This window comes from Rhinolophus sinicus, linkage group LG06, assembly GCF_036562045.2.
Source record: "Rhinolophus sinicus isolate RSC01 linkage group LG06, ASM3656204v1, whole genome shotgun sequence".
Lineage (NCBI taxonomy): Eukaryota > Metazoa > Chordata > Mammalia > Chiroptera > Rhinolophidae > Rhinolophus > Rhinolophus sinicus.
In genome coordinates, this window is record NC_133756.1 from 42,474,792 (window position 1) to 42,499,208 (window position 24,417).

At 38.2% G+C, this 24,417-nt stretch overlaps 1 protein-coding gene across 2 annotated transcripts in view; it reads left to right on the forward strand.

Moving 5' to 3' along the window:
* GIPC2 (GIPC PDZ domain containing family member 2) overlaps positions 1-24,417 on the forward strand; it is a 70,446-nt gene that overhangs the window by 29,662 nt on the left and 16,367 nt on the right. For both annotated transcript variants that reach the window (XM_074334994.1, XM_019743360.2), the window contains one exon: positions 7,734-7,914. In XM_074334994.1, the coding sequence (XP_074191095.1) occupies positions 7,734-7,914 (181 nt within the window). The remainder of the gene's footprint in view (positions 1-7,733; positions 7,915-24,417) is intronic.

A 24,417-nucleotide genomic window follows, 5' to 3' on the forward strand; every position in this document is an offset into this window, starting at 1 on the left:
CTCCAATTTTTGTTGTTGTTAATTTATTGGGGTGACAATTGTTAGTAAAATTACATAGATTTCCGGTGTACAATTCTGTATTACATCATCTATAAATCCCATTGTGTGTTCACCACCCAGAGTCAGTTCTCCTTCCATCACCATATATTTGATCCCTCTTACCCTCATCTCCCACCCCCCACCCCCCTAACCCTCTGGTAACCACTAAACTATTGTCTGTGTCTATGAGTTTCTGTTTCTCATTTGTTTGTCTTGTTCTTTTGTTGTTTTTGGTTTATATACCACATATCAGTGAAATCATATGGTTCTCTGCTTTTTCTGTCTGACTTATTTCGCTTACGTGCCACCTTTGCTTTATTGTTCTCTTTCACATACACGTATTGTGTATATATACACACACATATACATGTATGCAAATTTTCCTGAATCATTTGAAAAAGTGGATTGCATATGAAAATGTCTGACGATTAAGTTCACGAACTTGTTGCCATGATGTTGCTAACCTTTTTTGATAGCAGAGGGACTATTCATTACGAATTTGTATCAACTGGACAAACAGTTAACCAAGTTTACTATTTGGAAGTGCTGGAAAGGCTGCATGAAAAAGACTACTGAACTTTTCGCCAACAATTCATGGCTCTTGCATCACGACAATGCACCAGCTCACACAGCACTGTCTGTGAGGGAGTTTTTAGCCAGTAAACAAATAACTGTATTGGAACACCCTCCCAATTCACTTGATCTGGCTCCCAATGACTTCTTTCTTTACCTGAAGATAAAGGAAATATTGAAAGGAAGACATTTTGATAACATTCAGGACATCAAGGGTAATACGACTACAGCTCTGATGGCCATACCAGAACAAGAGTTCCAAAATTGCTTTGAAGGGTGGACTAGGTGCTGGCATTGGTGCATAGCTTCCCAAGGGGAGTACTTCGAAGGTGACTGTAGTGATATTCAGCAATGAGGTATATACAGCACTTTTTCTAGGATGAGTTCGCGAACTTAATTGTCAGACCTCGGTATATTTTTATTTCTTAATACTTCAGGCTGTAATTACTTAGAACAAAGAGATGATCTTATATTTAACTACAGTACAATTATGACATTCAGAAAATCTATCAGTGATATCATGCTTTTAAACTAATCTCCTATGTCCATGTTGAAGTTTTATCAGTTGTCCTAATAATATCCTCTATAGCACTTTTTTTTCCTGGTATAGGTTGAATATAGGATCATGTATTTCATTTAGTTGTCATGTCTTTTTAGTTGACTTTATTCTATCAAAGTTCTTCAGCCTTTTATAGAATATCCCTCAATTTGACTTTTTCTGATTTTTCCTCATGTTGAAAAACAGGTTAAGTATTTTTGGCAGGAAAATGAGATAAGTGATGTGTCCTTCTCAGTGCACTACATCAAAAGGTGCATTATTTTGGTTTGTCTCATTATTTAAGATGTTGATTTTTGTCACTTGTCTAATGTAGTGTGTGTTACTCTTATTCAATGCAAAGTTATATTTTCCTTTGTAGTAATTTGTGGGGAGATACTTTAAGATTATGAAAATATCTTGTTCTCTTGTACCCTACAGATTTCGCATCTATTGATTAGTCTTGCGTGAATCAGTCTTTACTATAATGGTTGCAAAATTGCAATTTTTCTAATTCCATGATTTCTTATATAAATTTCTTTAAAACATTCTATTATATGAAAGCACTCCACTTATGAGGTGTGATCACAAAATACAGTGAATTTTTAAATAAAAATTTATTACAGTAAAAGACACATTACCATTAACCCCCCTCAAAATATTCCCTCTCTCTTCGAACACACTTATTCCATCATTCTTGTCACTTTCTGAAGCAGTTCTGGAAGTCCTCTTTCATGAGTGTGTTTAGTTGCACTGTTGTGGCTGCCTCGGTGTCCTTAATTGATTCAAAATGTTTACCTTTCATGGTCATTTTGACATTTTGACTTTGGGGAAGAGCCAGAAGTCAAATGGTTACAGATCCTGTGAATAAGGTGGATGAGGACACACTGCAATGTTTTTTATTTGACAGAAATTGCTGGATCAGAAGTGATGTGTGACACAGAGCCTTTGTGTTGTGATCACAAAATATGGTGAATGATGCTGCTGCCAAGTGCCATCCAATGGAAAGGCAGGGATCTTCAATATGGGAAGTGGTGCGTCGATCCTTAGGAACAGTGTGTGACAACTTTCAACTTGTTTGTTGCAGTCAGTTGGGCGTGAGCTACGGTTGAGAGAAGGTGTGTTTTAAAAGTGTGCCATAAATCATCTTCCATCATGACAATGCTCCGTGTCACACATCCCTCTGGTATATGGCAATTTCTGTCGAATAAAAACATTAGTGGTGTGTCCTCATCCACTTTATTCACTGGCCTGGCACCTTGCGACTGCTGGCTCTTCCCTAAAGTCAAAATGACTCAGGACAAAGAGGCAGCCATGACAGCGCAACTAAAGACACTCATGAAAGAGGACTTCAAGAACTGCTTCAGAGTATTTTGAGAAGGATTAATGGCAGTGTGTCTTTTACTGTAATAATTTTTTTTAAACTTAAACATTCACTGTATTGTTTGATCACACCTCATATTTGTTTGCTTATCTATTATCAGCACGGGCACGTGATTTCTTATTTTATTCAGTCCATTACCATTATTTGTTTTGATGCTCAAATTTTTTTGAGATTTGGCCTACAGGAGTCTCTTTTAGCTGGCTCCTGTATCATTTTGACATTACTCCTGTCATTTTATTGAGCAGTTCCTTTCTTTCTGGCAAAACAAAATGTTCTATCTAGGATTATCTTATATCTTCTTTTCCCTAGGTCTGGAATCAACCATTTTCTCAAGGAGCTCTTGTCATTGTTTCTAGGTCCTTTCAGTGGTAGGGTTAGAAAACATGTATTTTAGAAATTATGAATTTATAATTATGCCTCAAATTCTAATCCTGCCCCAGAGGCTTCTTCTTGGCTTCCCCATTAAAATATTTACATTTCAAAATCATTGAAATATTTACTCACTTGCTCAGTCCTACAATATACACAAACTAGTTTTAGAATTGCTATATTCATACTATGAAAAATAAACCTATTAAGAAGAGTTTAAGATTTGTATGTAATTTTTTGCCTTTAAATTTATGTACATAATTAAAGTATTCTATTCAAAAGTTACTTGGAATAGATTTTCTCCTCACCCCCCATGATTGTTATTCATTTGAAATACTATTGAATCTAATTGCTTCTCTGAATTGAGTTTTTCCCTTCATTCTTGTTGACTTAATTTTTTCCTGAATATGTAAAATGTTAACATGATTAAAAAGTCAAAGCTATATCGCAAGATATATTCAGATATACGTCACCCCTTCCCCTATCCCTTCTGTCCCATTACTCATTTCCCCCACTCCTTGGAAGTAATCGATTTCATTGATTTCTGGGTTACCATTCCAGTGTTTCTTTTTGCCAAGATAAGCAGGAAAAAAAGGAACTTTTGAAGAGCTTAATGTTGTCCCTGCACAAGGATGACATGCAGTCTTCTCTGTATCATTCCAATTTTAGTGTATGTGTTGCTGAAGTGAGTACTTGATATGCTTTAATCAGTGGCTAGAAGTCAGGGTAGGCTGAAGTCAGAGTAGGACAGTGGTAGGGATTCAGACAAGGGTAAGGTAGGAGCGAGGATTCCATGATTAGGAAGGAAGTGCAGTGTGATGTGTGGGAGCATGAGCCTTAGCATCAGACATGCCTGCTTGTCTTGGTTCAACCACTTATTTACTTGCTGTGTGACCTTGGACAAGTCATGGCCTCTTTATGCCTTCTCTCAAATGGGAATATTAACACCTGCTTTATAGGATTATTTGGGTGTAAAATGATGACACATACAAAATGTTTTACAGTACTCATAATTGATAGCTAATACCTTAGTATTAGCAATACTTTAGTAATAACAGTAATCACAATCATCACATAATTAGGAGATGAGATAAATGGCAGAGACATATATTTATTAGTACTGCATGTTTCTTGTAGATGAATCTCTTCAGGTGAAAAGACAACAGACTTAAACATTTATGAGTTTAGTATCCAAATGTCAACATTTCCCATGAAAAAGTATATAAATAACCCAATCAGAAAATTCAGAGTATATTTAAATAATGAAATCTATAAATTCCTATAACAGTTTAAGACTGGAGTCGGCAAACATTTTCTATAAAGGGCCAGATAGTAAATATTTTAGGCTTCCTTATAGTTTAGGGTCATACAATCTCTGTTACAATTACTCAACTCAGCCACTGGAGCACAGAAAGGTATATACAATACTTAAATGAGGATCATAGATATCCTCCAGTGAAACCTTATTTATGGACAGTGTAATTTGAATTTAGTATAATTTTTACATGTCACAATTATTATTTCCCCCCAATCGTTTAAGAAGGTAAAAACCACTTGTAACTCACGGACTATATAAAAACAAGAGGCTGTACGAGCCATTGTTTGCTGCTCCCTAGTTTAAGAGAAGAGACACTTTGATTCAAAATAAAAATAAGGGCTTATACCATGTAATTAAGAAATGGGGCTAAATTGACTTAAAAAACTAAATGCATTTTGAACGAAGTAAGTAATTTATAAATAACCACAAGACTGTCATTCTCAGAATATCCTCTTGTAGAAATCTTTGTGATTTGAGGTACTTTTACTTTAGTAGAACTAAGTTATTCACATCTTAGTGTGATCTTTGTTCTGAGAAATATGGTCCTTATATATTTCTAGCAATGTGATTGCTTAATTATCCAGAACTAATAATCAGCAAGGGTGGAATTGTAGAAGTTCAAGGGGGCAGAGGACTCTAGGGTGGGAGCTGGGATCTATGAGAAAGAAGCATGTAAAGCCAGAGTAGAAGCAGTGATCTGAAAAAATAGATGTTTGAGGTCTGGAAGCCATGCTATAGATAAACAGCTTCAGTAGAAGTAAGCAAAAGTAGAGTAAAAAGTGGGGGTTGTAAAAAATAAAAAAGATTTCAGAGTTCAAAGATGATAGATCAGTTTTTCTTTCAGCCTTATTGAGATATAACTGACATAATACGTTGGCATGTCATGTTTATTGAACTTAAGTGACATGTAAGTTTAAGGTGTACAACATGTTGATTTAATATACTTACATGTTGCAAAATGATTACCAAAGGGATAGATCATTTTGGACAACTATACCCCAAAACTCTGCTCTTTTATTTCTTCTTTATTTTTTATCTAGCTATTTGATCTTGAGTTAGATCCATGTGATTCTGAGGGTTTTGTGGAAAGAGTGTGAAGTTTTATAATGATACCACCTCTATTTGAAACCTGATTCTGTTGTTTATTAGCTGTGTTACCTTGGTCAAGCTATGTTTTATTGAGTTTTAGTTTCCTCATTCACTAATTGAATATTAAATATACCCCTCCTAGGCTTGTTAAGGACTAAATGAAATAATTATTTACAATTGTTATATGAATGTCACTTTGTTATTATGAACAAGATTTGAGGACAGTGTCTGGAGGATCTGCAGCACAGGGCATCAGCTCAAACAACCTTGAATCTAATGTTTGAGATGTTAAGTATGGTGGGATGCCACCCTACAGTTCTGCTGGTATCTGTGATGAGAAGACAGAGTTCTGTAAATCTAAGGGGTGAAATAATAGAAGATACTTTAATAATGGTGTGAAAAGGTTGGAAACCTCTAAGTTTAATAATGTTGTAAATCCTATCTTCCAAAAAATATTTAATGTCTTTTTTGCCTTTTTCATCATTAAGTTCCAAAGTCAGATGAGAGAAAGTTGTAAGTGTTAAAGAGAATGATATTGACTCAGTAAATATTAGTAAAGAATGAATGCCTCTTTTTCTCCCTAGTCTTTTGTGCCTGAGTAGCACTTTTTAGCAATATTATTAATCTCTATCAAGCTGTGGTATGATTATCAAAATATATTAGATTTTAGAAATTTGCCCCAATTGCTATCTCATTCTTTGTTCTATCTACATAGAAAGCTAAGGCTCAGGTAACCCACAAAAATTTAATCAATGTCTGTCCCTTTGCTTCTGTATCTGGTTCACCTTACAATGTTCTCCAAGTTTCTTACGTTGATTTTCCTGTCTCTTCATCCCAGATACTTACCTGTGCTGCCCCTGATGATTAAATACACTTTGATCTTTCTGTTGCCCACCTGGATTCTCACCTTGCTTCCCACTGACTTCTGGTAACTGCCTGTCCTCCCTCTGTCTGGGCACTCTTCTGGTGACCCCTGTGGCTACTCATAGGCCCAGGAGACCCCAGATTTCTGTTACTCTGCTCTTTAATTTACTGGTAAGATTCATACATGTCTTTAAAGTCTTTCATTGAATTAGTTTTATATAATGCTTATTTTAAATAAAATTATAACAGTAAGTCATAAACTAAAAATAATGTGTGACACTGAAATATAAAAATGTCCAACCTTCCCAGGTTAGTCTTTTACAATTTTTTTTATGGCAATATTATGGAGATGCTGGGGTACACAAGATCAGTTTTTCTCTTAATTCATGGACACAGTGATCAATCAGCCTGCTGATTCAGAAGATGTTATTCTTCCACTTGGCAAGAGTGGGGAATACTCATGCTTTTATTCCACAACAGCAGCAGTCCCTGATATTTCTCTCCTATCATGCCCGTGAAGGATTTGTGACACTGGAGGCAGATCGTGGCCGTCACTTTGCCCCATTCCTTACCTCTGCGGAGGAACTTGTACATCCTTTGCTGGGTTGTTTCCTGGAGTTCCTTTCCCTAAAATCCTTTCAGAAATTCTTAGTGCTACCCTTGGGAGTCTTAGGCTTCTTTTGGAGACTGCAGTAAAGATGTGTACAAGATAGATAGGTTTAAGAAAGACCAATTTGAGGTTTCTCCTTGGGTCCTAAGTTCTCCTCACCTAAAATATATAAATGAAAAACGATAGTATAAAATCATTTTTACTGGCTTCTCAAATGGTAACTACACCTGTCTCTTATTAGGTATCCATTTTCTTAGCTAAAGTTGTACAAAGTCTTGAGTGTTCTGCTTTTGTAGCTAAGGCTTAAAACACTTAGCCAGTAGAAAAAGCTCAAGTTCTATGCTTAGGTAACGGGCCACATGTTGAAATGATGCAACAATCATTTATAAAGGGATTTTCTCTGTAGGCATTGTGCTAGGTACAGGGCATACAATGGTGAATGAGACCATCTCCATCCTCAAGGATATACAGTTCAGTAATGGAGACTGACAGGTAAATGAACAATTGCACTGTGGTATGTTAAACTTCGCAAATTACTTGATATTCCTAAGCCTCAATTTTTCTGACCAATGACACGAGACTTTCATTAAGGTTATTACCATTAAATGAGATAGTGAATGTAAACTGCTTAGCTTAGAGCTCAGAATATGTAGCATAAAGTACTATAGAAGAGTGGTACCTTACCTAATCTTGGGGGAGTGGGCTGCGGGAGCTGTCAGGAAAAGCTTCTCAGAGAAGGTGGTGACTGGGATGGAGCTGAATTCTGAATGATAAGGAAGAAGAAGAATGGTTGGAGGTAAGATGGTTTCTTTTTGTTGCTTGGTTTTCCATCTGAGAGCTTTAAATTACATTGTTAATATGTCAGTATATTGTATATAATGTCTCAAAAGCATGAAAAGTAATGCTACAAAGTTTTGTTTTATATTAAGCATTATTCTTAATTTTCTTTCAGAAAATTAGAAATGGCAGTATAATTGACGCAGCTAAAACAATCTGTGTGGGGGATCATATTGAATCCATAAATGGAGAAAATATTGTTGGGTGGCGTCACGTTGATGTTGCTAAGAAGTTAAAAGAATTGAAAAAGGAGGAACTCTTTACCCTGAAGTTAATAGAACCTAAGAAGGCAATGGGTAAGTTGGTTTTGTGTGTGTGTGAAATGTTCCCTACCCGGCTTATCTTTCTAAGGGAAATGAGTACTGCAGTGTGGTGCAATGTGCTTTTAGTATATCAGTTAAGCACAGAGGAAATGATAGACAGTACTACTTATAAGGAAAACAACTCTTGTAGGAGAAAAAAAATTGCCTAGAAAGACATTTTCTGACAACGACATTTGGAGTTATGAAGTCTGTCTAGTGACTTTGAATTTGACAGGGTTGTTCCAAACTCTTAAGACAGCACATTGTATTGTATTCTTCTTGCTGAACAGTGAGATTTTTACAGAGCTTTCTAAATGGTAGTAACTGTTGTTCATGGACCTCAACAGCAAAAACTTTAGTTACACACAGAATTGGTATTTAAAATAGTTATCTAGTCTATTTTAAAGACTTCCTTCCATACTTTTCCGCCATTGGCATTTTGAATTGGCAGCATTGTATGGTATGAAATTACTTTGGTGTGACATCTGTACTTGCTTGATTTTAGCCATGGCAGCTGTGTTTCAACTCTTGTTTTAACCTCCAGGGCCATCTCATCTACACGAAAATGTGCCAGCTTCTCTCACTACCCAGCACTATTTTAATAAGGCAGATGATGACCTAGTGTTCATCAGTGTTAAAATATCTCCAGAATCACTCTGGGCCTGCCCTTACTCACCCATGACCCCACCTATTTTATGTGTTTTCCTTTGTTCACAGAACATAAATATTCCTTATAGTTTATCTCGAATGGCTATTTTCTCAGGGAAGTTAGTGACAATGATGGGGGAAGGTAGTGGGTCTGGGAAATTACATTTCCCCTTCCTTTAGCAAGTAAGTGACAGATCCTAGCCATATGGAGTTGGAAAATTTTCTCTGCTTCCAAGTGATTCTGTGCTATTTAATAGAAATACAGTGTAGGTTATATTACATGTGGGAGACAGAGTTGCAAGAAGATGTAAGAAAAGAATGCTTGATGCCAGTGCTGCTCCTGGGGGGACCATTCTAGGAAGCACTGCTATAGATACCGTGATGCTGCGTGGTGCATTGCAGCATCTGAGATCACTTTTCACAGAGGAAGGTGAGCCAGCACTTGGATTTCTATCCAGCAGCTCCTTTTGAAATGGCTTTGTTTGGTAACCAACTTTCCAGATATTATAGCATATAAACTGACAGGATGTAGGCAGTATGAGAGAAATATTCTTATTTGGTCTAGACTCTTTGTAAATCAAAGTCATTCTCCTAGTACAACTCGAGGAATATTATTTTATTTTTATAGTTATTTCTACCACTTAATCTTGTTTTCCAGAGTGAATCTTTTCCTATTTTTCCCTGTTGTAGAAAGTTGCTGATACCCCTTAATGTGAATGTTAGGTTGGTTGTTACAGAGGTCATTGTATTTAGCTATTACTGCTCCATGACTAGATTTTTTCCTTTAATATCCGAGACACATGTGTAGGTGGTTGGTACTTCATTGTCTTATGTGCCTGTCTACTATTGAACCTATGCTCTGTAGCCTCATATGAAGATTTAAGAAGAACACCAGGTAGGATTTTCCTAACGGGGGTATATTATTAGCATCCCAAATTCTGGTGGTGCTGTGGGTTAGGATACCTAGAGATTGATTTTGGAGCAATGACAGGCTTTTATTTTCCAAGGTTTCTATGGCAGCTTAACTCAATTTAAGTCAGCTCTTCTATTTGCATTTTCCACACTGTGGGTTGGTCCTTGCCTCTGGGCCCCAGCCTGGGGACTTTTCTCTTAGAAGTAGGCCTTTGGTCAAATATATGGTGATGGAAGGAGAACTGACGCTGGTGATGAACACACAATATGATATATGGATAATGTATTACAGAATTGTATACCTGAAACCGATGTAACTTTACTAACCATTGTCACCCCAATAGACTTTAATTTAAAAAAAGAAAGAAAGAAATAGGCCTTGCTGCCCTGCCCATTCATCAGTCCTTAATTTTGCTGGTTATCTTCCTGTCTCTGAGATAAAGGCAACACTCATTTGTTCCTCATCCTCTGGCTTCATCCCAGCTTAGCTCTTTGCCAGGGAGGGAATATACATCAGGAGATACTTGGGGGACCAGGCTTCCCTCAGTTCTCTTAGTCCCAATCTTACCTTTTGCTATGTTTTCTTCCTTCTAGTATTTTTTCTGAGATCTACCTGATAGTGTTTTTCTAGCACTATCACTGATGCATTGATTCAAATTTAATAGTCCTTCATGATTATCTGATTTTCTGTCACCTTGGATTCCTACCAGGAGAAAGGGCCAATCTAGGTGAGGTAGAATTTTCTTGTCTTTGAGTCAGATAGCCCATCTTGGCTGAATCTAAGTCATTTCTGGGATTTTACCAAAAGCTGTCTGAAGTGGCCACATACTCCAGTATTTTCCTACCAACTTCCCTAAAGATTTAACCAACAGAGGAATGAGGACATTGTCCCAAAACACAGGAGGGAATAGTGTCATTGGCTGCTCGGCAATGGCATAACAAAGATGATGTGCATAACTTCTCAGCCTCTATAGACAGGGGCATCCTTCCATATTTTAGGTCCACCACTAGCCATATCCCACTTCTTTGGGCCATTATATGTATCAAGATTTTGAGAGCTATTGAATAAGCACTATGTAATTTAAGGAAAAGGCATATTTTGGAAAGACTATCAGGTAGGTCTCAGAAACAAGGACTGTTAATCAAGCCTTGGGACAGTCAGGAACCAAGGTCTTCAGGGATGTGTGAATGAGCAACCCTCATGGTACTGGCTTAATTGACTCCTCACCGTTGTCTTCTGCTTTCATGTTACTCTATTCGGGATTCAAATTCCTAGGAGAGAGCGGGGAACTGATTAGGTTACATGCCCATCTTGATAGTAGACAAGGCAAGTACATGATAAATAGGATAAACCAAAATCACACAAAACAGTGAAAGGAAAGTTTCCTTTTGTGTAGGAAAAAGGAAGATGCCCATTTTACCATTTCTCTTAAGCTTGTTCATCTTGTTCTTTAGACAGAACAGTTAGTTTTCTCTTGACTTTGAATTTCACTCTAGCTGTGTATGATGCTGTCAGTCTTGGTGTATCAGAATGGGTCTGGAAGGAGCAGAAAATTGTTAGTTAACTTTGGGTGTTGAGTCTTAAGGATTTTATTTTTCTGCTAGGTGTTGGATGTTGTAAAAATGGCTGTTTGGCAATGGGCTATCTGGAAACCATAACAGCATCCAAGTTTTCTTACAGGGGAAGACTAAAGCCATATTCTTTTAGGTGCTAGCCACCAGATTTGGAAGTGGCTACACTCCACAGATATGCACTATACTTCTGAGAAGGTCCTTCACTTATGTATCCCACAAATAATTTGAGAATCTGCTGTGTTTCAGATACTCTGCTAGTTATAACAGATACTAAGAAAGAAGACTAAGTTATACCCCTGTCTTTTGAGGAGCTCACGGACTAGGAGGCTGTGATGGACTTAATTGTGTCCCCCTAAAATCTATATGTTGAAATCCTAATCTCCATTACCTCAGTATGTGACTATATTTGGAGATAGAGTCTTTCAAGAAGTAATTAAGTTAAAATAAGGTTATAAGGGTGAACCCTGATCCAATATGACTGATGCACTTATAAGAAGAGGAAATGTGTACGCGGTGACATACAGAGGGAGGAAGCCATATGAACACGAAGACAGCAATCTGCAAGCCAAGGAGAGAGGCCTCAGAAGAAAGTAGCCTTCGTAACAGCTTGATCTCAGACTTGTCCTAGGGAGTAGGAACAGAATAAGCAAAGATGCAGAGATATGGAGCAGTATCATATATCTGTGAATAGGACATACATCAATTTGATTGGAATAGAGGTTATAGATGGTGGTGTGGCAAGAAATGAAGCTCAAGAGTCAGTAGGGACCAAATTATCAAGGGCTTTATTATGAAGATAAAAAGTGGGCAATGGAATCTGAAGGGGTTTTGGCAGGGGAGTAACGTGATGACACTTGGATTTTAGAAAGGTATTTTGGAGACTGTGTCAGATGGAGGGGTCAGTTATGAGATAGAGGTCAGGAAATCCATAAAGATTCTACTGTGTTTGTTGAAGAAATAGACGAAATCCTGAATTAAGCAGTAACTGTAGGCATGGAGATAAGAAATGGTTCTGAGCAATAGATAGTGGTGTGCTGGAGCCGTTTGTACGTATGTCTTCCCAACTCCACATTCAGTGACATTAAATTGGTTGCTTGAAATTGTCTATGATATGGTATTCACCTCACAGAAATAGGCAAGTGCTGTAAGTCAGGGCTTTTTTAGCCTGGAAAACTCATTGTTAAATGTTTAGCTGGATACTACTGAATATTAAGAAGGTAGAATTGCTACTGCATTGGATATAGAGGTAAAGGAAAAGGCATTGCAAATGACCCACAGATTTGTGGCTTGGATGAGGGATTGCATGGTGCCATTTTTTGAGATGAGGAATACTGAAAAAAAATAGATTTGGGTGAGGAGATAGGGAAGAGATTGGATTTACGGTACAATTTTGCACCTTAAGTGTTTGAAATCTGTGGGACAATTCAGTTGGGAGTTTGTAAGAGGTAGATGGGTGTTGAGAATTGAGGCTTAGGGAATGGGTTTTATAAGTAGTCATGCACTGCTTAACAACTGGGATACATTCTGAGAAATGTGTCATTAAGTGATTTTATAGTTGTGTGAACATCAGAGTGCATTTATACAAAACTAGATGGTATAGCCTACTATACAGCTATGCTATATGGTATAGTCTATTGCTCTGTAGGGGAGGAAAAAATAATCTTTTGTCTACTCTTCTAGCTCCTTGGTTGAGACATCCCTGTAAGACAGATTCACAGGAGTGAAAAACAGAAGTTTAATAACATGTATACCTCCTGTATACAGAGACCTAGGAAAACTGAATAATTCACCAAAATGGCTGAAGCCACCACCTTAAATACCATCTTCAGCTCAAGACAAAAGAAGATGTTGTGGGTGAGGAGAGTCAGTTATGGGTGGTTAGCAGGAAAAGCACAGTAAATAAGGGTAAGGTTGTTATGCAGATTTAAGTCTTCTGACTGTCATCTGCATTTTATAAGAGTTTCTAGAGATAAGGTCACCCCCCCCCCCTTGTGGTACAGCTTCGGAGGCACCCTTGTAAATGAAGTTTGCCTTATAAATGTAAATGTCTTTTACAAAGGGTAACTTCTACTTGATTTTCAGAACTCCTCCTATGTCTGCTGTTTCTTAAAATTAGCCAGCCTAAAATAATCTGTATGTCAAATAGACATATTTGGGGGGGGGGGGGGAATTCTGTTCCCCTACGGCTCCTAGGCTACAAACCTATACACGATGTTATTGTACTGAATACTGTCGGTAACTGTAACATAATAGTAAGTATTAACACTTGCATAATATGCTGTGCTATGATGTTAGGATGGCTACAACATCTCTAGGTGATAGAAAATTTTCAGTTCCATTATAATTTTATGGGACCGCCGTTACATAGGCAGTCCATCGTTGACCAAGATGTTATGTGGCACATGACTGTAATGTGAAGCCATGAAAGGAGATCCAATTACTCAGGATAATAAAAGAAAGTGACCAAAAATAAAACTGTGGGGGAACCACAGCATTTAAGGAGTAGAAAGAGAAGGAGCCAGCACAGTGAAGAATGGTCAGACCTGGAGGAAGATAGTTTCTGGTGACCCTGACTCAGGCACTCAAAAACAAATCACTTGTCCCAAGAGCACACACTCCATTGCAGCTTTCCTAGCTGGCTGTTGGGGTCTGAAGATGGAATAAAGGTCATTATAAAACTTACTCCCAGAATCCCCTGTGCTGTTTTAAATCACTGTTTTTCAACCAGGGGGTCTTATGCAATGTGTTTAGAATACAAACTAGAATAGAATTGAAATTTCATAATGCTTTTTGCCTAGTAAGGGTAATAGTGTTTCGGTTCCATTGTTTCCATGTATGTATATGTGTGTGTTTCAATTATAAGTAAATATTTGTATATATTTATGGGTCACAATATATTGTATATATTTCTTACTGTGTGTCACAGCAAAAAAAATTTGAAAGCCACCGGTTTAAATGACTCCCTTATTAAAAATTTGTAGTTTGATGGGAAATCTTTCCCATCATGGAAAGATGGAAACCTTGGAAACATGGTTTCTCCTGGTCAGCTGCTTTCTGATCCAAATTTTCTTTCTTCTAGCCATGAGTTGATGGCAGCCTTCCCAGTCCTTATCAAGTATCAGCTGGAATGTCTCTAGTGGTATTTTCTTTTTCTTTTTTTTTAGGTCATGGCTCACTTCCTTTCCTCTTTTGCCAATGAAAAGGAACATGTCTCCACAATGAGCGCAACCCTGCAGAGTTTGCCCTGTAAACCTAGATTTTCCCAAGGCTATGAAAATTTGCTCTTCCATTTACCTGGCTCTAAGGGCCAGATTAATTCAACTGGTTTGGTCTCCTATGAAGCCTTTTAATTGCAGACAAATAGCTTAAATATATGAGGCTTTGATTGACTTTTACTTAGAGGAGTCTCTACTTGATTTATCCTGGAGAATTTATTTAACTTGTAATTATTACCCTTTATGGAAAGAGGTTTGTGGAAGGAGGCCTGAAATGTTTTTGTAAAGTGTTTTGAAAATCAGAAAGAGGGTTGCAAGAAATTTTACCTCCTAAAGCTCTGACAGTCTTTATTTGGGAGTTAGATTTTGTAACACATCTCTGGACTATGTCTTCATTTAGAGCAGGGGTGTCCAAACTTTTTTCAACATTTTTCACCAAGGGCCATATGTGGTAAAATACACAAACAGCCAGGCCACTCACTTGAGGTGAAGTATGTATTGCCTCACCTGGTTTATTTAAGTAAACTAAATATATTTTTGGAATTTGCTGTGGGCCAATTAAAAATGGATTGCGGGCCGCAGTTGGCCTGCAGGCCACAGTTTGGACACCCCTGATTTAGAGGCTTCATTTCTGTGCCGTGTGTCTATCAGAATAGGATGTTCAGTATGTGAAGTGCATCTGAGACCTTTGAGTCATTCACAGCTGGAAACTCAGACTTCATCTTTGTGATTCAGCTTAACTGATGTACTCATTTTCAAAGACTATTTAATTTTTAAAGAGTATCATTAGCTTTTGGGTTTTATATGACTTTTTAGATATTTCACACATTTAAAAAGTATTTTCTGTTATTCATGCTATGTCTAGTGAAAAACGTTCAAGCAACCAATGCTTTTGGTACTTTTTCATATACACTGCATTCTACCAGACATCCTGGGGAATATGCAAAAAGTTACAAAAGAGACAACAAAAGTGCAAGTAGTTAAGTACATAGACTGCCACATACAGGCTGTGTGATAATGTGACACTGGATGAATACTTAACTTTTCTGTGCTTGGGTTTCCTCACATGTAAAACTTAAAGATGATGATAGTATCTACCACATTGGATCATTGTGAGTTTTAAATCAGTGAACATCTGAAAAAAGTCATAGAACTATCCTTGGTGCATGGTGAGTCTTCAGCAGAAGTTAGATGATATTACTACTATTATTATAAAGGCGTAACCTTTTCTTTAAGGAGTAATTTTAAAAACAAGATGAATCCACATGAAACAGGAAAAACAATGTGGCGAGTTGGTGGTTAGCAAGTATTTGTTGAGAATTCTGGCACTCTTTCAGATCCGGGAAAGACAGATGGTAATAGCATATCTCACATCAAATAATGAAATATATATCATTATAGCTGCCATTCACTTGTCTAGGTACTTGCTAAGTAGGAAATCACTTAATTGTTACAACCATCCTAGAAGGTTAAGCAATTTGTCCAAGGTTTTAGAGCTGACTGGTGAGTGATGGAGGCAGGCTTCTCACCTATGCAGAGCCAATTCTCTAACAAATGTTATGATTGTTGTCCTCGAGGAGCTTACAATTTACATAAAGAAGAAGATACATTAAGAATCAAGTAATTGTATTAATGGCAGTAATAGCTACCTTTTGTTGATCGCTTATTAGAAGCGATGTGGTATAGTGGTCAAGAACATAGACTCTGAGTCACACTGCTTGGGTTTAATTCCTATCTCTTCTGCTTACGACCTATGTGCTCTCAGACTAGTTACTTACTCCCTCTATGCCTGTTTACTTACCCATAAAGTGTAGTGAGGATTAAATGAGTTAATGTATGTAAAGTACTAAGAATAGTACTTGGCACACAAAGCTACATAAGTGTTATTTATTGCTACTAGGACTGCTACTATTAACAGCCTGGTTTAATCCTCGTGCCATTCGTATGAGTAATGAGTAATTTTCTAGATAAGTAAACTGAGGCTTTGGTCAGTTAAATACCTCACTGAGGTCATTCAGCGGGGGGTAGGAAGTGCAAGGATAGTACTCCAGTGCTGCTTGCTTCCCAGGCTTGTGTTCTTAACATTATGTGTACTGTCTCTTTAGAACTATGATGTGTGTTGTAATGCAGTTTTAACCAAAGTAGAATTCAGCTGAGAGCTGACTTGTCCATGATTGGAAGTGGTGCTAAGTCTTAGAGAGTGATGGTGGTTGGGAGAAGCGGTAAGATTGGGAAGAACTTCCCAAGGAGAAAGCCATTGGATAGATGGTTGTCGGCAGGTCCCACTAGTATCAGTGTCCCATTCCCATGTCACTTCCCTTCAGAGGTGACAGGATGCCTGTTGGAGTTGCATAGGGATACTTGAGCAGTCTGAGGTAAAAGGCTGCCTGTACCCTGGGCTTGGACACACTGATTTGAACATGGAGCTTCAGGGTAGGCTCTTTGTTAAACTGATCCCAGGAGGGGGAGAGAGACTTCCAAAACACAATTAAGACTCAGTTTCTCACCAGACCTGTGGAGTGGGCAGCTTAAAGTCAGATTCAATGTGACTTCTTTTATCCAGAATTATGGAGTAAAATTTAAATCCACTACAGAAATTTAAATGGGTGTTCAGAGAAAGGAGAGATATGAGGAGGCTGGACTAGGTGAAAAAGACCCCTAGAGAAGATCGCACTTGAACTTGGCCTTGGAGAATGGGAAGGAAAGTATAGACAAGGAAGGAGGGCTTTTTTTTTTTTGTAGGACGTGTTCAGGACAGTGAACAGCCTAGTCTTGCAGGGACTGCAGCAAATCAGGCTGCAAAAGCAGCTCCAGGTCTTATTAAGAGGAGCTCTGAAAACTAGGTGGGGAACCTGAGCTTGTCTTAGAGGATAATAAGGAATCATTTAGATACTAGAACTGAAGAATGACATGATGAAATAGAATTTGGGGAATTAAGCCCGGAAGAACAATGTATGTAGCTATATTTGATTAGAGGAGAAACCATGTAAGAGGCTACTGCAACAGTTCAGGGGTAAATGACAAGGGCTGGGATTAGGGGCAGCGGTGGGAATTTGAAGGAAAGAAAAAAGTCCGAGTAATACTGCAGAGGCAGAAATGGAAGCAGGAAGTGGATTGATGATGTTTAGCTAAAGGAGACAGGAGAAGGCTCAGAGGAAGCAAATGTGACTCCCAAGATTTCTATCGTTGGAGCCTGTGACAAAAGTGATAATTGGAAATGAGGCAGTTGGGTAGTACAAATAGTTTGAGGGGGAAAGTCAGGGAGAGAAGTTCAGTTTTAGATGTTTCACGTTTTACCTGGCAGTGGCACTCTCTTTCATGTATTTTTTGGCAAAGGTTTAAAGTATTCATGATGACAAATTTCGGGAGTAGAACATGCCACTTAATCTTTTTATGTCATAAAGTTTGTGCTGCTCTTCTTATACTTAGCTAGACATTGGTTTGGCATTTACCACAAAGATACGATGAGAGAAGATAAATGATGAGCCAAGTTCTTTTGTGGGGTGTGGCAGATGTGTTAGATGAATACTGCGTGTAACTGATAAATGTGTGTCCAGTGTAAAGACCCAGCTGAATAAAGACCCAGGCTAAATATGCACTCTTTTCTACTTTGGTTGTTGTCGTCGTAACAATATCCAAACTTGTAGGTCATTTTTATAAGAATTGATTTGAGCCAAACAGAGGATATGCCTCGTAGCAAGATCTCAACAGACTGAGAAAAATGCTTTTCGGCATGACAGCTTGCAGCTTATTTTATGCATTTGGAATTAAGGAAGGAACATAAGGAAGATTACATGAAGGTGGGAGAAAGCAAGGTGGTGGGTGATTGGATTACAGGATAGTTAATAAGATGATTGGCTCTCTTGAGGGTGGTTTTTCTTTTGAGGGGTCTAAAAAGAAGTATTTCAAAGGTGTGTTAACATAGAGGCACAAAAACAATGGATAGGGCTTACTTAAGGCAAAGATAAACCTTTTATGAAAGAAGTTATATGCCTGGGGCGTGACTACCCATTTAGGAATTTATGGTCACTGTATGAGATTACTTTCCATTGAATCCGTTTTCATCCGCATTGTAAACTCTCATTAAAAGAAAATTCATTAAATGCTCATGTTTTTAATCTGAGATAAGTGCAATTATTATAATCTATAATACTGAAAACTTTGTAATCTATATTTCCCAAGACACTTACCCTAAGAAGTGATTGATTTCTTAGAACTATGTTTAAGGAGCATTTGGAATGAATATCAACCGTGAGTAGAACGTAGGTAATAGTATTCAGCTGTTTTTAAGCTTAGCAATTAAAATAGCAATGTAAGATGAAGGGATCAAAAATGATGCTAAAATGTAAGTGGCTTCCTTCATTTGTCTAAATAGCATGAATATAATGTAACTTATTAGAAAAACAACAACTATACCAGTAATACATATTTTATCAGAAAGTATTTGTAGAATGGGAGTTATAATTATAGGAAAAGGGATTTAACAAATTATGCTTAACATTGTGGTCAGAGTATGTTTTCAGAAAAAGTTAAGTAGATAAGCAATTCCTTTTATATGTGAAAAAATGTTTGATATATTAAGTGAAAAGGCAGGTTATAAAACAATGTATAGTAATATTTCATTTGTGAAAACTGTCTTTAAATGTAGAAAAAATTACTTGCAGTGTATGTATATTGAAATATTAACAGTTGTTATCTTTAGGTGATGAGTTTATGAATAACTTCTATAACCTTCATGTATTTTTCACATTTTAAATATAAAATGAACACACTCACTTTCATAACCAGAAAACAATTATTTTAAAAGGAAGGCTAGTATACCTAGTCTAGGAAGTAGAGAAACTCAGTCATTCTACTTTTAGTGGCTTTATAATTTTTAACTATATGATTATTCTCACTTGAAACAATTTTCTTTAGTATTGTCATAAATAGTTCCATATCAGAAATGTGGTAGAATATTACATCGCATCAATTTTTTAAATTGGCAGGGTTGTTTTTGTAACTACTTTTCTTAACCTTTTAAAGGCCAGGGGGAAAATATGTGTAATAAACCATAATAAAAATAAACAATTGTTTAATTTTTGAATTCCCATGATAATATCATACTATGGAATCAAAGAAGGATAAAATGGTAAAAATAAAATATTTTAGCTATTACTCTTTTATTTTTAACTTTCACTAAAATCTCTAAATTTGAAGTTTAGAGATTTGTAATCTGTTTTTTAGTGTGGTCCCCTTTGGATTAAAGCTATGAACCTTCTTCCAAGAGATGCACATTAACTTTTGCCTGTAATTTCAAGGAGTTACAGAAACAGGGCTGAGTTTTTTCTCAAATGATACCTTAAGTAAAGAAGGAGTTTTTGGGCACAGTTATTTTGCTTCCAACATTTGTCATGCACTCCTCATTCTCATCAAAGGAACATTTAAGAGCAACTTTGTGGGTTTATTTTTATTTTTTATGGGGTTGGTTCATGTATTGCCAATCCTTTAGTTGCAATAGAAAATGCCTTGTGCACATAGCATCCTCTTGTCTCTTTTTCTTGGTTTTTTATCTGCCCAGCACCTTAAGAGTTGAATTAAAAAAAAAAAACAAAACAAAACAAAACAAAACAAAACGAAATAAAACTGAAAGTTCTCTTTAGGAGGGCTGCTTCATTGCTTAGGTAGAATTCTGTATCTGTGAGGTGTTTTTCAGTTGGGAATAGTGGAAAACCTTACCGAATTGGCTTATGCAGAAAAGAAAATCCTATAAATCAGCCATCCATAAGTGATGGTGACATTAATAAAGCTCTGTGTAGAGCCCATACAGTGTGATGGGGACCCAGTTTCTTGCCCTTCTTTTCTGCTTTGCTGCCTGAGGTATCAGCTTCATCATCCATTTATCATCTTAAGGTCAGCTCCACACTGTGTCCCAAGATGGTGACCAGCACTTGTGGGGACCATGTGCTTCCTTATTCACATAGAACAGAAAAGGAGAGTTGTTCTTGTCTCAGAATTTCTAGAAAACGTCCTTCGATTCATTCTGACTTAACTGACTTCGGTCATATGCCCACCTCGGAAACAATCACTGTGATGAATGGTATCAGTGAGCTTGGCTCATTCCTGTGTCCCATCCCTGAAGATGGGAGCACTTCCCGTGAACTACAGTGATCCTCAAATGACCAATGGCTATGGAGACGACGACCAACTAATGTCTATTACAATGGCAACTCCTAATCTTTAATAGAATACAAAAGCAAGTAGTGGCTCTGGGGTAGATCTTCCTGCCTTTTTTTTTTCCAGCTCTCCCACTTACCATGTGGTCTCTGACCTTGGTGAAATTGTTTCATTTCTCCAAGCCACAGTTTCAATCATAAAATTAGAATAAAAATACCTATCTTATAATAGTGTTGTGAAGATTAAATAAGAAGATATAAAGCATTTCTGTTATCTGGGACATATTAAATGCTCAGTTAAAAAAAAGACATTGCATTTAAATTGACTTTGCCAGATGAGCTATATTGTTGTCCCTAGATGAATTGCACTGTAAGTATGCATGTATATATTTATTCCTTTGAAATAAGATTGCACTCCAAGAATAGCACGAATATAAGAAACAGCATATAATGCTTGATAGCTGTTTGTAGTGGGAAAACAACACCTTGCTAGATTGTCTGAAAATGAGGGCTAAGAGCTACAGACCCCAAGAAAGGTGTTGGCCCTAACTATTATTGTTTTGTAGGAATGTATCAGTCTCCAAGAGAAACTTAAAATTTGAGTTTTTATGAGAAATCACCCAACTTTTAAAAGTTGGCAACCCATTAAAAAAATTCTGAAAATATTGCATGCTCCACAAACATGTCTGTGGACCATGTATATCTGTGAACTGCCTGTTTGCAGCCTTGGCCTAAGAATTGTTTTTTATTCCCAAGCCCTTTACTCTGTGGCACACTAAGCTTCTCAGGTACGCAGTGGGAAAAGAGTTTCAAATGAATCATTCCCAACAGGCGTTAGAGGCCGAGTGAACCGAGCCACCCTTTGGGAGGGACTCTGAAACAAACTCTCCATTCCTTACTTTTGGAGTTTTCAAACCCATGGCCTGGAATGCTTTCCCTTCCCACTTAGCCTTGCTGTCTTAATCCTTGAGGGTTGGGTCTCTGCTTGGACATCCCTTTTTCCAAGGAGTTTTAGGCTCATGAGAATGAAGCGTGAAAGCCCACTTGGACCTTTGATATCATCCCTCCCTATCGATTAATAAGTTGATGTGATGACATCTATTCCTTGTGAATTTGGTTATTGTGAATCCCTGAGATTCAGGTCAACTCAGGGAACACACACACACACACACACACACACACACACACACGGAAAAGCATCTCTGGGCCTGCATTGCTGAGGATCATTGGTGTACACATCCCACAAAGCTCTGCCTGAGTTGCCATTTGACCACAATTTTGATGTTTATCTAGATCAGGGGTGTCACAACTGCAGCCTGCGGGCCAACTGCGGTCTGCAATCCATTGTTAATTGGCCCTCAGCAAATTCCAAAAATATATTTAGTTTACTTAAATAAACCAGGTGAGGAAATACTTACTTCACCTCGAGTGAGTGGCCCGGCTGTTTGTGTACTTTACCGCATATGGCCCTTGGTGAAAAACGTTGAAAAAAATTTGGACACCCCTGTTCTAGACCAATGAGGGCCCGTGTGGGACCAGAACAAGATCTTGTTCTGTGCACAAGTGGGTGAATGGCCACCCTCCCCACTGTGTCATCCTGTGTCAGGTCCATGTGCTTCTCCTGAAAACAGGGCTTTGGCTTCTGTCAGCCCCACTTTTTTCCCTAGGGCTTAAGGTGGGACTAGAGACATCTTTCTGCTTTCTCCATTTCCCACCTCTCCACCTGAACTTCATGATGTAGCAGAGATTGCGGGTTGGTCTGTTTATTGAAAATGGCCATTGAAATGGGGTAGTATGAAGAATGATACAAGTATGTGTACACATTTTAAGACATATAAATATACATTCTTTTACCACTCTTTTGATGTAAAAGGCCCTTTTTTGCAGCTTGCTCTTATGGAGTCTTTCCAAAGCAGTTAACCTAGTTTCCCTAGCAATCATAACTCCTTGTTTCACGCTTATCAGCTCACGTACTTTTAAATTAAATTACGTAATTAGAGTAAAGATACAATTGCCACAAAAGGGTTTGGGAAAAAACAGGACTGCTTCTTTGTGACTATGGGAGCAGCTGGGCATCGTGTCCTGTACCCTAAGTGACCTGCAGCAGGCAGGTAGTCAGTCAGTGTGCTTCACAGGAGTGGGGAGCCCTGGGGAATCTAACGAATCCAGCTAGCTGCACCTGATTACTGTCTACTGTATGAACTGCGCCCCCTTTCCTCATTCAGCCCCAACAGAGGCCCCATGCAGAGGAAGTGAAATGACTGATTTAGAGCTTGGCCTGATTGTTTTGACATGCTGAGACAGGCCTGCATCCCCAAAGTAGGCCAGACGGAAAATACTGACAATCTTCAAAAAATTAAAAAAACAAAGAACTTGTTGATTTTCCTTGCAGGTGAACAGAACTAGTCTGCCTGTTTTCATGTATAAACTGGTTGATTTATATTGCTGAATCACAGGATAATAGAGAAAGATGGCTTGTTTCCTTTAGCAGTGAAAACTGCCTTTTTGGAGGCCTCAAAGCTAGAACTTAAAATTTAACTTTTGCTTTGGTGCCACCAAGTGGTTGGTTGTGAGATACTACTCTGGAGGAGCAGAAGGCTTAAACACATAACAATAAAAAGAAATCTAGGATGAATAGGCAGAGCGCAGAAGCTTTTTAGGGCAGTGAAACTATTTTGTATGACATTACGATAGTAGATACATGTCATTATTTATTTGTCCAAACCCATAGAATGTACACCACCAAGAGTGAACCCTAATGTAAACTGTGGGCTCTGGGTGATAATACTGTGTCACTGTAGGTTCATTGATTGTGACAGTGTGCCACTGTGGTGGGGAATGTTGATAATAGGAAAGGGGGGCTATGCATATGTGGGGGTAGAGGGTGTATGGGAAATCTCAGGGTGTACTGTGGGGGGTAGAGGGTGTACTTTATGCTCAATTTTGCTGTGAACCTAAAACTGCTTTAAAGAAATGAAGCTTATTAATTAAAAAAAAAAAGAACTTTCCATTCTACATACATTTTCCCTTCGAGCTACTGGTGTTGAAGGTAAGAGCAAGATAAGACAGAGACACCCTCTAGGGAGGCTGATGACTTCTCAAGCATGAGATGACAAACCCTGTATGAAGTTCCCACATTTCAGAGTCTGCACCCTTCACTTTGTAAATCCCAGAAACCTTTTATTTTTCCAGTGTCTCCAGGGTTGTTCAATTTTCCAAGATTATATCATGCTCACCAAACTTTCAAGAGACTTGCTGCGAAGTCAGAATGCCAGTGTTTCTCTTTATAATTAGAAATGTGTATGAAGCGATGGACCACAACACAGGTGTTAGCTGAGCAGTTCCTTTTCCCCTTTGCAGGAAATGATTATGGGAAGACACATTATACTGAGTAGGTCTCTTGGTGAGGTGGCCGTGAGGTGGTGTGTGTGGTGAGGGGAGACGGGGCTGTAAGCTTGTTTATCTTGAAGGTTACGGCCATGTTGCTGATACTGTCCTGATCACTTCAGGTTGGTGCACGACTCAGCTGAGAACAGTCACACTGTTGGGCAGGACAGGATCCTTCACAATGCAGACGACAGGCTGACCCTGTCTGTTTTTGTGGGCGCTCCTGTCAAGTCTCTGCTGAGCATCCTGTTTCTGTTACTCCATTCTTCTCAGGTGGGGCACAGTCTGCCTGGCAAGGACAACGCTGTGGACTTGAGGATGTAGCTCTGGTCTCCTGGGAATCTGTCTGATCCCCGGGATTAGCATTAGCATCCTCAGACACCATTTATAGAGTTTTGCTTAGGGGATCTGGTCTACTTATGATCATGTTTAATAATTTCATTCTCGGAGGAAAACTTACCTTGTATGTTCTTGGTGATTCTGTCCCTGAATGCAGGGTAAAAGGAACATGTAAAGTCCTTCATCCCTTTGGAGTAGATTCCCAAGAACAACACAGTACTTGCTGAAGGTGGGAGTTATTCTAGGCTCTGAGTCAGTAAGCATGC